The following is a 13,640-nucleotide window of genomic DNA, read 5'->3' as shown; positions in this document are numbered from 1 at the left end:
TTAGCATCTATATTTCCAGTCTGGAGCTTTAAATGCTAGTTTTAGTTTGCTTTGGCACCTTAGTGGAATGAATCCCAAAGTGGAAGCAGAAGACTTGTTAACTGAGTCCAGGTTTCTTGTACCAACATTCCTCTACAGAACTTGGTGCTAACTTGAGGGCATCAGTAAATTTACTGACCTTTCACAGTGCATGTTAATACTAGAATTTCCTTCTGGAAATTTACAGATCAACAGAAAATATTATGTTCTCAGCTGCTTAGAACGTACCCTTGACCAGAGAATCATCCCTTATTGAATGTGTTCTCACAGCATCTCCTTTCATCAGATCCAAATTTCTCTGCCAGATAAGAGGGAAGAGAAACAGCAGTAAGCACATTTGTCAGGTTAGAAATGTGGTTTAACTCTTCACATTTTATGTGGATATGCTTACATACCCAGAGCCAGATTTTCCACTTGTCAGTAGGATAAAATAAACAAGAGGGGAGAGTAAAAATGAAGGTGATCTATATGCAGTCAGGTGTCAGTGGGTGCCAGAGCTGAAGCGGCAAAGAGATCAGTCCATCGTTTCCCAAGATTGTGCCTTGAAATCAGAAAAAGATGATATGCCGGGATAACCTTATTTACAACAACATTCTACACACTTTGCTTCAATGTGAGAGAAATTGACAGCAATAAACACACAAAAATCTCCCACTAATCCTTGTTAACTGCTTGTTTTATGTACATTTCATGCATACAAAGGGAGTTTTCCAGTTCAAATGTTGTATAGTTGCACTTCTCATTGGATAGCAGAATGAATCTCATTTACTCCTAACATTGGTCAGACCATTATACTAACAATAAGTCTCCTGTAAAAAGTGAGTTTGGACCAACAGAAATGGGTGGCTTGACTATTCTCTATTGCCTACAGTCTGGGAAGCAGTAAAAATGCAGCAGTTTGCTTTCTTATATGTATATTTAAAAAAGACCCAATAGCAGAAATATATCAGTAAAACTACATTACTGCAAATATGCAACTCTTTGCCTCTGGTCTTAACTGGAAGTTGGAAATAAAATAACACATCAGTGATCATTTGGTCTATAACAAGTTGTGTTTGTAATGCCTGATCTAACCCAGAACCACGACAACATTCTACACACTTTGCTTCAGATGTGAGTGAAATTGACAACAATAGTTTGAATCACTTAATGAACTGGTATTGTGCAAAACATTAAAAAAGTCAAGCTTAAAGAGAGCCATTTGGCAGTAGTGGGAAATATCTTGGCTTTATCGCACAGCATAGTGGAAAGAAGCTCCAATGACAATAGGAGATATTGGTGATTTGCTCACAGTTCCAGGTAGACAATGGGGAAAATGCAACTCTGACAGAAAATATCTATGGTAGTACAGTGGTGCTACCATAGATATGGTATCCACAGTAGCACTTACAATTCCCGGGAGGTGACATTTCTGCTAGTCAGTAAAGTTGCTAACTTTGATTAATAATTACCAACTTGGCTGCATGCATCAGCAATGAGAATGTTCTGTGGTCTCAGGGTAACACAGGTCATCAAGGCTGACACCAGAAGATGCTAATGTAAAGCCAGTCAAATTCAAACAGACAGACATAACCTGAGTGCATCAAATCACTCTTATAAATGATAGCTGTAATAACATATAGACCATTTGATTTTCAAATTGAACTAATAACTTTACAAAACTGGACAGACAGGCTTACTTTGCGAATGGTACAAACTTAAGTCCAATAACATCTGCGTAAAGTAATGGGAGTCCTCATAAGGTTTACGTATCAGGCTTGTTTATTTCATTCTTCTGCAACTTATCGGTGTGTGAATTCTGGATATTCCTCACTCCTGGAATATAGCTAACATCCATCCCTTGAATATCCTCCAATTACTTTAGTGAAACAGACTTGATTCACCTGACTGCCAAATCCAACTGCAGACAACATCCAGAAAATCTACATTCTCCTACTGGATGACAGTTGCCTCAAAGTGCTTTCTTCAGGGATCTTTAACAAGAGTTAAAACTAAATACTAGCCAATGTTTTTGTGAGGCCAAAATTTCCACCTACTAGCCTGGGATTCAATCTGAATTCCTGTGGCCTAAAACAATCCAATTTCGAAATCTTCCTTATTTTAAAGACCATGCCATTACACAACCAAAGCAGCAATATCCACAATGCATACAAATCCATCCATACAACTACAGGAGGCAGGGCTTTGGTTAAGCAGAAACCAATTCACATAATTGTAATTGAAGTAAATTGGAATAGGCAAACATCTATACTGGAATTTTTAAAAGTTGGATTTGTATTGTGGAGTCAAGAGGTAACTCCTCTGCTCGTGCTATAACGCTGCCTCATATCTACAATCATCCACATTATTACAATCACTCACACTAATACAATCACCCACACTAATACAATCACCCACACTAATACAATCACTCACAGTAATACAATCACTCACTAATACAATCACTCACACTAATACAATCACCCACACTAATACAATCACCCACACTAATACAATCACCCACACTAATACAATCACTCACAGTAATACAATCACTCACTAATACAATCACTCACACTAATACAATCACCCACACTAATACAATCACCCACACTAATACAATCACCCACACTAATACAATCACTCACTAATACAATCACTCACACTAATACAATCACCCACACTAATACAATCACCCACACTAATACAATCACCCACACTAATACAATCACCCACACTAATACAATCACTCACAGTAATACAATCACTCACTAATACAATCACTCACACTAATACAATCACCCACACTAATACAATCACCCACACTAATACAATCACTCACAGTAATACAATCACTCACTAATACAATCACTCACACTAATACAATCACCCACACTAATACAATCACCCACACTAATACAATCACTCACAGTAATACAATCACTCACATTAATACAATCACTCACACTAATACAATCACTCACACAAATACAATCACCCACACTAATACAATCACTCACACTAATGCAATCACTCACACTAATACAATCACTCACACTAATACAATCACCCACACTGATACAATCACTCACACTAATACAATCACTCACACTAATACAATCACTCACACTAATACAATCACCCACACTAATACAATCACTCACAGTAATACAATCACTCACTAATATAATCACTCACACTAATACAATCACCCACACTAATACAATCACTCACAGTAATACAATCACTCACTAATACAATCACTCACACTAATACAATCACCCACACTAATACAATCACTCACAGTAATACAATCACTCACAGTAATACAATCACTCACTAATACAATCACTCACACTAATACAATCACTCACACTAATACAATCACTCACATTAATACAATCACTCACACTAATACAATCACTCACACAAATACAATCACCCACACTAATACAATCACTCACACTAATACAATCACTCACACTAATACAATCACTCACACTAATACAATCACTCACTCTAATACAATCACTCACACAAATACAATCACCCACAATCACCCACACTAATACAATCACGCACACTAATACAATCACCCACAGTAATACAATCACTCACAGTAATACAATCACTCACAGTAATACAATCACTCACACAAATACAATCACCCACACTAATACAATCACTCACACTAATACAATCACTCACTCTAATACAATCACTCACACAAATACAATCACCCACAATCACCCACACTAATACAATCACCCACACTAATACAATCACTCACAGTAATACAATCACTCACACTAATACAATCACCCACACTAATACAATCACCCACAGTAATACAATCAATCACAGTAATACAATCACTCACAGTAATACAATCACTCACACAAATACAATCACTCACACTAATACAATCACTCACACTAATACAATCACTCACACTAATACAATCACCCACACTAATACAATCACTCACTAATACAATCACTCACAGTAATACAATCACTCACTAATACAATCACTCACACTAATACAATCACCCACACTAATACAATCACTCACACTAATACAATCACTCACTAATACAATCACTCACACTAATACAATCACTCACACTAATACAATCACCCACACTAATACAATCACCCACACTAATACAATCACCCACACTGATACAATCACCCACAGCAATACAATCACTCACACTAATACAATCACTCACACTAATACAATCACTCACACTAATACAATCACCCACACTAATACAATCACTCACTAATACAATCACTCACAGTAATACAATCACTCACTAATACAATCACTCACACTAATACAATCACCCACACTAATACAATCACTCACAGTAATACAATCACCCACACTAATACAATCACTCACACTAATACAATCACTCACACTAATACAATCACCCACACTAATACAATCACTCACTAATACAATCACTCACAGTAATACAATCACACACTAATACAATCACACACTAATACAATCACCCACACTAATACAATCACTCACTAATACAATCACTCACACTAATACAATCACCCACACTAATACAATCACCCACACTAATACAATCACACACTAATACAATCACTCACTAATACAATCACCCACACTAATACAATCACCCACACTAATACAATCACCCACACTAATACAATCACCCACACTAATACAATCACACACTAATACAATCACTCACTAATACAATCACCCACACTAATACAATCACCCACACTAATACAATCACCCACACTAATACAATCACTCACAGTAATACAATCACTCACACTAATACAATCACTCACACTAATACAATCACTCACACTAATACAATCACTCACACTAATACAATCACTCACACTAATACAACCACTCACACTAATACAATCACTCACTAATACAATCACTCACACTAATACAATCACTCACTAATACAATCACTCACACTAATACAATCACCCACACTGATACAATCACCCACAGCAATACAATCACTCACTAATACAATCACTCACACTAATACAATCACTCACACTAATACAATCACTCACTAATACAATCACCCACAGAAATAACAGCAACAACAACAACTTGGATTTATTGCGCCCTCCACGCCGGGCGGCGTCTCAGAGTGCTTCACAGTAACGGATCCCGGGACCGAGCCGGGGGGAGGGGGAGGAAGGTGACCAAAGGTGCAGTCGAAAAGAAAGGTCTTCAGCAGAGACCTGAAAATGGGAAGGGAGGGAGCCAGACGAAGGGAGTGAGGAAGGCAGTTCCAGAGCCTCAGGGCATAGTGGCTGAAGGCACGACCACCGAGGGTGGAGCGGAGGACTCGTGGGACAAGGAGGAGGCCAGACCCTGAGTAACGAAGGCAACGTGTACTGTGCTGAGGAGAGAGGAGGTCAGAGAGGTAGGGGGGCTGCAGAGGAGTGGAGGGACTTGAATACGAGGGTGAGGATCTTGAAATCGATCCTCTCTGGGATAGGGAGCCAGTGCAGTCTGGTAAGGACTGGGGTAATCGGGGAACAGAGGGTGAGAATGTGGGCAGCAGAGTTCTGAATGAGTTGGATTTTATGGATGGTAGTGGATGGGAGACCGGCAAGGAGGGTGATTGAATAGTCCAGCCAAGAGGTGACAAAGGCATGGACCAGAGTTTCAGTGGCATTTGGAGAGAGGTATTTGCGGAGACGGGCGATGCGTCAGAGGTGGAAGAAAGCATTGCTGGTGAGGGACCGGATGTGGGGGAGCAAGGATATTTGGGGGTCGAACCTGACGCCTAGGTTGCATGCGGGTTCGGAGAGTTTTAGGGGGAAGTTGGGTAGGTGGAGGAGGTGAGGACCGTGAGATTTGAGACGTTGACGAGAGCCGAAGAGTATGGCTTCCATCTTGTCAACGTTCAGCTAAAGGAAGTTTGCCTCATCCAGCCCCTGAGATCTGACAGGCAGGCAGATAGAACATCAGGGGACTGGGGGTCGCAAAGAGAGGTGGAAAAATAGAGTTCGGTGTCATCTGCATACATGTGGAAGTGTATCCCATGTCTCCAGATGACATCCCCAAGAGGGAGCATGTAGATCAGAAAGAGGAGGGGGCCAAAGATGGATCCCTGGGGGACCCCACAGGTGACCGGGTGAGAGTGGGAGGAGAAGCCGTTTATGCAGATGTATTGCTGGCGGTTTGTGAGGTAGGAATCGAACCAGGCGAGTGCGGTCCCACTGAGGTGGATGACGGAGGAAAGGCGGTGGAGGAGGATGGCATGATTGACTGTGTTGAATGCGACAGAGAGGTCCAGGAGGATAAGGAGGCAGAGGAAGCCCTGGTCACAGATAGAGAGGATTTCTTTTGTGACTTTCACAAGAGCAGTATCTGTACTGTGGGCAGAAACCGGACTGAAGGGGTTCGAAGAGGGATTGGGAGGAGAGGTGTATGTGAAGTTAGTTTGCAACAACGCATTCTAGAACTTTTGAGAGGAAGGGCAGGTTAGAAATAACGGCTGGGGTTTGAGGGATCTAGCGAAGGTTTTTTCAGGAATAATAATTTTTCAGGTAATTCAATCACTTACACAAATACAATCATCCACACTAACATTTGATATAGCGCTATCACCACCCACAGTAACACAATCACCCACAGTAATACAATCACCCACACTAACACAATCATCCACACTAATGCAATCACCCACAGTAATACAATCACCCACAGAAATAGTCACCCACACTAATACAATCACCCACACTAATACAATCACCCACACTAATACAATCACCCACAGTAATCTAAGGGAACAACTAAAATAAATCTGGATTTGTTTTTTAAAAATCGAATTTCAACTATTGCACCAAAGAGCCAGCTAAACTGCTGTTCCAAAATGCACATAATATGCTTCCTGCCTTGGCCCTGTGAAAAATACAGCAATCTGTTATCTGGCCCAAGAAAAGTTAAATTACTAATTCAGCTTGTTCCATCCACGGGATCGAGCTCCTGTTGCAGACGTGTACGGTCAATAAGGGGAAGAAAGGACGGGTTCAAAAGCAATATCCACTCTTTGCTATAGTGAAGAATATTCTAGAACCAATTCCTGCACTCAGTTTCAACACCATCAGTGACGGACGGCTTAGATAGATCTCTGGGGAGAAAACAAGCCATCAAGAGATTCTAAAGCATCAGCTTTTACAGGGGCACGAAGACAAACCCAGCACTTGCCTAACAGATCCAGTGTCTCACAAACAGGTTAGTCTATTATATGGAATCTTGTTCTCGAAAGCCAAGGAGGTATTTCTAGAACTAGTACAGAAAGTTCTGCTTAAGAAAAGCGTTTAGAAAATAGACATTACATTTATGATAGAACTTTTTTTCCAAATATCCTAACAATCAAAACATTCTTTATCCCAAGTTTCTGAAAACATCCCAAAGTATTTTTTAAAGACTTTTTTCTTTAAAATATTGAAGAGTTAAAATAAACTGAATTTACCCAAATTTGATAACTAAAGACCTCTTACACATGAGAATGTCTGAATGAATGAGAACTATAACTGCTTTATACTTTCATCCATCTCGCTTCTCCTTCTGCCTTGAATACAGATAGCTCTTACTTTCACCTGACCATCTCAAATTGAGAAGGCAGGAGAGCAGTGCTTTAGTTGACTTTGAAGTTGAGACAGACTGGTATTGACACACAATGATGCTCTTCATAATAAGTAATAAAAATCTACAGAAACTGTTCTGATCAAGTGGCACGGAACAGGATAAATTCTTCCAGTTTAATTTAGAGGCATCAAGTTCAGTGTATATAAAATACCAGCAATACTGAGCCGCACACTGCAAAAGAAACACCTCCAATCCACTACAAGACAAGCAAGCACAAAATTCAGCAGTGTGTTGAAAAAATAGGGAGAAAATATTAACAAAGATCCAAGAATGAAAAAAGCAATGCAAAGGAGGGAGAAGGAAATGCATTTCGGGAAAATGCAATGGGTGTATCAGGGCTCTCAGAAACTCGAGTAATTTTCCCCAGTGGGTAAGTTGTTTTATCAATAGATTACTCATTCTTTCATTCAATTAATTGCTGTGAATATTTTCAGCCTGTCGTTTTATTTCTGACTGCACACTCTGCACATTTCTTTAGGCCACCTGGGCACCACTCAGTTTCAGTTAAAATTGTGGATGAATGGCGCCAAAACCACCAAAACCAGTTAACTGTGAAGCTCATTCTCCCAAGGATGAGTTCACATCAAGGCTCCCACACTCAATCAACACATTTTAGAAAAAACCTCTCAAACACATTGCTACTTTGCATTTCATTCTTTTAGAATACAAGCTCCTCGCCACAGGATGTTGCATGCAGACAGGAACATAACAGTTCAATACTTAATGGATTCCCATCACCAATATTCAGTCTAATAAATGCAGTGTGGGCCTACCATTGAGAAGATACCCAGACTGTGCCAGCTGGTTTATGTATTTAAAAGGGATCAGTTATTTTTAAGGAAAATTTCAGGACAAGATACTACAATACCCAAAAGAGGAATTTCATCTGTTGTAATATAGATGACTGAAACTAATTAGGATGGCAGACATGAATACCACCCAGTATTTAGTGCCTAGCATCTGCTATTCAATTCAGCATTGTAGATTCAAAAAGAGAAAGGCATTTCTCACAATATCCTCACCAATATCCTGCAGATTAATTGGACATTCACCTCATTGCTGTTTGGGGGATCTTGCTGTGCTCCGACAGCTTTGCATACAAAAAGTCTGGATTTTATTACTTCTGGTAAAAATGCTATTTTTTCTGCAGTTTTATAAACAACCCTGGAATATTAACTAATGTTAAAGGAATACCTAGAGCTGTGATCAATGCAAAGTGCACACTATTCTTTGCACAAATTAAATGGCTTTTTTTACTCTAGTGTTAAACGCCTTTCAGTATTTCAACAACAACAACAGAATTACATTTATAGAGTGCCTTTCACATCGGGAGGATGTCCCAAAGCGTTGAACAGTCGGGTGTCTGGCATTTTTACCAGAAGTAAATAAAATCCACCATTTCCAAAAGCTGGAAAGCGCCATTCAGTATCCCAAGGGTAAAGCATACATATTATAATCTGGGGCAGCCCATCTATGTGAAGTTCTTTTGCTCTCAATCAAATGCAAGAAAAGAAGCCCGCTTCAACTTCTTCACTACACCGTACAATTTTGCACAATAATACAATAATCTTTACGTTTGATATAGCGCTTTTCACGTCTTCCAGACGTCTCAAAGCACTTCACAAAATATACTGTAAAGTGAATTAACTGTATATTTGTGGGCGAAATGCCAATTGCGCACAGCAGTGCCCCACAAACAGTCGTGGATTGAAGTGATCAATTAATTTTTTTTTCTTGAGGGCGTGTGGAGTAAGGAAACTTGCCCAAACTTTTGCCCTGCCAGGAATTGAACCCAGGTTTCTCGCTTGTGAGGCGCGTGCTCTAACCACTGAGCCTCAGGACTCCACAATCAAGTTGCGGCTAAAGACTTTGGTCTGAACTTAATGTTTGTTAAAAGGTCAGTCACAGGATCTAATAATAATACTAATAAGATCTAAGATAGGAAGTTAGTTAAATTAAATAGTGAAACTGAAGGAAAGCAACCCATAAAGTACTATTTAAGAGTAAAACGAGAATAACTACCTTGTAGAATACTGGAATAAATGGTCAAACTGCACTGGTCTCACTGAGGGAAGGGGAAGAGAGAGTGTAGTCGCTTTAAGCTCTGTTTGCTCCACAGCAAGATGGTGCTACTTCCGGTATTGGTACTGCTCACATTGGCAACTTCATAGTGGTCCACCCATAGTGGAGGATCCTGGAAACCTTTGGTACAGCTAGTTTAGTTTTTCTCATGTGAAATTGGCCAACTATACAGTAAACATACACAAGTACAAATGAAATGAGAAAATTTTCTGAGAACAGAACTACTGTAGCACTCAAGTGTCGCACTCGTGTAAAGCAGGCTTCCACTTGCCTTTGATTAACTTGGAAATGTTAACCTCATATATAATATATAATCTTTATTTAAATGTAAACAGAACAGGAGTCATTAAAAGATAAGGCTCCACATGGGGGAATAATGACAGCTGTGGTCCATTCAAGTAATATTGCGTCCAAAATACTTTGCAGTTCAAAGTTTCACAGACCTTCCTTAGTCCTTGTGCCTGTCTGGGACCCACTCTCACAAACCGTGTGCATCATAAGAGAATCACCTTCATATTTAAAGGCCTAGATCTTACTCAAGGAAGGCATTGCCTTAAATGCTGTTGTTGGCTGACTGAACCCCCTTCCCTCACCCCACTTTGCTTGTACCTCGGGCCTGAATCCTTACTGCCAAGAGCTGTAGATATGTGGGGTTGCTGTGGGTTTCCCCAGTGAACGCCTGCTCCACTGGCTCATTTCTCCAACTCTTCTGCCTGCGCTGACTGCTGGTACACCGAAGCCTGAAGGTGGCCCATGCAGGTGCTTCTCGAAATCCTGTCTTGCTCCATATGTGTTGGCAGAGGGATAGGTTGTGCAAGAGATACTGTAGGGATGACTGCTGTGGGGACAATCAGACCATGATTGGAACCCTTGAGTGTAAGATCTTGCGTGGACAGGAGCGGTTTGAGGATACTGACCAGGCAGAAAGCAGAGCCACTTTTCGGGATAAAGTTCACCTTATTTTTATCAGGGCAGAAGAACTGAGGAATCTCATGTAGCTGCTTTGGTCTGGAGAGGAAAGGAAAGCTGACATCAGACAACAGCAAACAAATCCATTCCACAACCCGAAGCTTAACCCAAAAGTTAAAATACAAGTAAACAAGGCTCAGTCTGGTACCACCTATATTAATTGAGGTGAGAGATGGACTCGACACTTTTGTGATATGGGGCTGCAGGAATTATATAGCTGCAATAGCTCTGTATAATTCTTACGCGCATAGCACATAAGTCAGGGGATGATTCCCTTACACATCTGTAATTTACAACCGTGTATAAGGAGACCTATCCACCTGCATGACAAACTCAATATCAATCTTTACAGGTTGATGGGACTGTACAAGCCGGCTAGTTTCCAAGCAAGGACAGTTGGTGCATTACATCAGAGGTATCCAATTATAGTATAATATTCACCATCCAGCACAAGATGATGTAGATTAAAGATAGAAACATTCAGAACATTAAGAACCGTGAAAGAATCAATATACAAAACATTATAAACCATTAACAGCCTGAACATGGCATTACCAAGTAACTCAGCTTGGTGTTCAGCTTGTTCTCCTGTCAGCTCAGTTGCTCCAACCAGACGGACAGGCAGTTTGTAGGATTCACAAAAAACAAAGTGCCCACGAAGGTTAAAACATGAAACCTGGAGTAAAGCTTGGAGTACTTGGAGTACTTCTCTTTCATTCATAACAACTGCAAACCAAAGCAAGCTTCTCTCAGTGTCTAATATTGAAACACTGTGCATTAGCATTAGACAAATCTACATGCCAATACAATATGTTATACATCTCTTGTTTTAATGCTCTTGGAATTGAGAGCTAAATGCAACAAATTAAGATGTAAAAAGAGAAAAAAGGAAGACCAAAGTAACCAGAAAGGTTACCAGAAAGGTGCTTACCACACTGTGATAGGGAGCCCAGTACTAACATGTCATGAGTTTCATAAAGTAAAGGCAGGCCATCTTAGGACATTCTCTCAAACTACATTAGTCAATTACAACATTACAAAGCAGCATTGGGGGAGAACTGTAATAGGTTTTCTACTCACCCGGAGAATGTGTGGTGCATGAGACCCAAGCAGTAAGGGAAGGGGGAAAAAAAATATTGTAATAATGATGGTGGAGTCTAGGTTTGCACTCATGATCTTCTACAATGCAGTACTAATCTGGATTGTATGTAGGCATTGCTGAGCTGAAGCCACACTCTCTCACAGTTCAAGGTGGGCAAATTAGAAAAAGGAAATGATTCCCAGGCTGCCCTGTGGAATTCCTATCAATTAAACAGAAGACCACTGACAGAAGCCTGAAAATGGTGCTGTTCTGGCGATGGAAAGGGGTGAAAGTAACAGAGAAAGCGTGAGCCTCACAAACCCAAAACAGAAACGAGGAAAAAACATAGATCAGCGAATAGTGGTATAGAAATACAATCAATTTATTGACACATGTAAGTGAGTGTGAGTAGAAAAAAACCTGCAGTGCTCCACTTGCCAAATAGAGCAGTGAATTTAGGTACTCAGCCTGTACTGCACTGTAGCTGGGAGTGGAATGTCCACCCACCAAATGTTAGTTTATGTAAATACAGGGCAGACTTCCTTCCAGTTCATCCTAATGTGTTGGGATAAAGCCAGGCAGGATCATACATACACATCAATTAACAATGCAGATCCCCATGGTAACATTCATTGTTTAACTGCAAATTGTGCTAGTTGATCCCAGCGTTAAAATAGAAAATATAAGATTATCTTCTATAGTGATTTTTTTGGAAGACATTCAACTTCCCTATTAAGATTAGGATATTGCCATCTTCCCACTGAGGGGAGAGGGAGAGAATAAAATTGTTTGGGAGGATAGGAATCTGTGCAATGAGCAAGACTGGGAAAAGGTTGTGGCTAAAACTTTGGCACCGTGATTTCCTCAGACAAATGAATCTCAGAAACAACCAAACTAAACTTTAACAACAGTTCACACTTATAGCATCTTTCACGTTGGGAGAACGTGCCACTGTTTTAGCCATGTGCAATGTGATATAGATTTTAATGTTTAATGAAATGGCAAAGAGTGTTCACCACCATGCCTAACCCAGAATGGAATGTGCAATGTGGTAGGAAGGCAAGATCCACACAAACATTACCAACACGTAGAAAATGAGGCTCAGGGCTTATTTTTGGTATATCAATTCAAAATCAGGTGTCCTGATACGGTCCCATATCCAGTGCCAGTTGGTTTGATGTATCTTCAACAATTTGATTTATACACAATGAATCAAAGTCCTTTGGGCCAAAAGAAAAGTGTGGAAATGTTTGTCAAAAATTGTGAGGAGATTTGGACAGCTTGTGGAAATTATTTGACAGGTTTTGCAGAAATTGCGGGGGATTGGTGCTAATTGAGGTATATTTTACTACCAACTTCCTTTTTGTTTTCTTGATAAAAACTAAACATGAAGAAATAACACACATTAGATTGTTGCAAAAAAAATTATTAATTGCTTCTTTAACAAAAACTGGGTGGCCCATTTTTCTTTGCGGCGGTGGAGGGGGAGACACCAGTGAGGCTACAGGAGCTCATCACCTCCTGCCTCTTATGGCGCGACACTGCACACAGACAGAGACCCAGAGAGAGAGACACACACACACAGAGACGAGCACACACACTCACAGACACAGAGAATGACACAGACCACAACAACAACAAGATTACATTTGTTTACATATATATAGACACTCACAAACAGACACACATATAGAGGAGAGGCACACACTCACACAGACACTCACAAACACATAGAGACACACAAACAATCACAACAGCAAGGCCTTGGCGTGAAGCCCGTTTCCCGCTTGCACCGAGCATGCAC

The 13,640-nt window shown here is 40.2% G+C and overlaps 1 protein-coding gene across 1 annotated transcript in view; it reads right to left on the bottom strand.

Annotated features, from left to right (window-relative positions):
• Positions 1-10,109: 10,109 nt before the first annotated feature.
• fam117ba (family with sequence similarity 117 member Ba) overlaps positions 10,110-13,640 on the bottom strand; it is an 85,943-nt gene continuing 82,412 nt past the window's right edge. The window contains exon 7 of the mRNA XM_042336216.1: positions 10,110-10,794. Within this exon, the coding sequence (XP_042192150.1) occupies positions 10,479-10,794 (316 nt within the window). The 3' untranslated portion in view covers positions 10,110-10,478. The remainder of the gene's footprint in view (positions 10,795-13,640) is intronic.

This window comes from Callorhinchus milii, unplaced genomic scaffold (assembly GCF_018977255.1).
Source record: "Callorhinchus milii isolate IMCB2004 unplaced genomic scaffold, IMCB_Cmil_1.0 Scaffold6, whole genome shotgun sequence".
Classification (NCBI taxonomy): domain Eukaryota; kingdom Metazoa; phylum Chordata; class Chondrichthyes; order Chimaeriformes; family Callorhinchidae; genus Callorhinchus; species Callorhinchus milii.
Note: the sequence above shows the minus strand (reverse complement) of the source record. Positions and strands in the feature narration are given on the sequence as shown.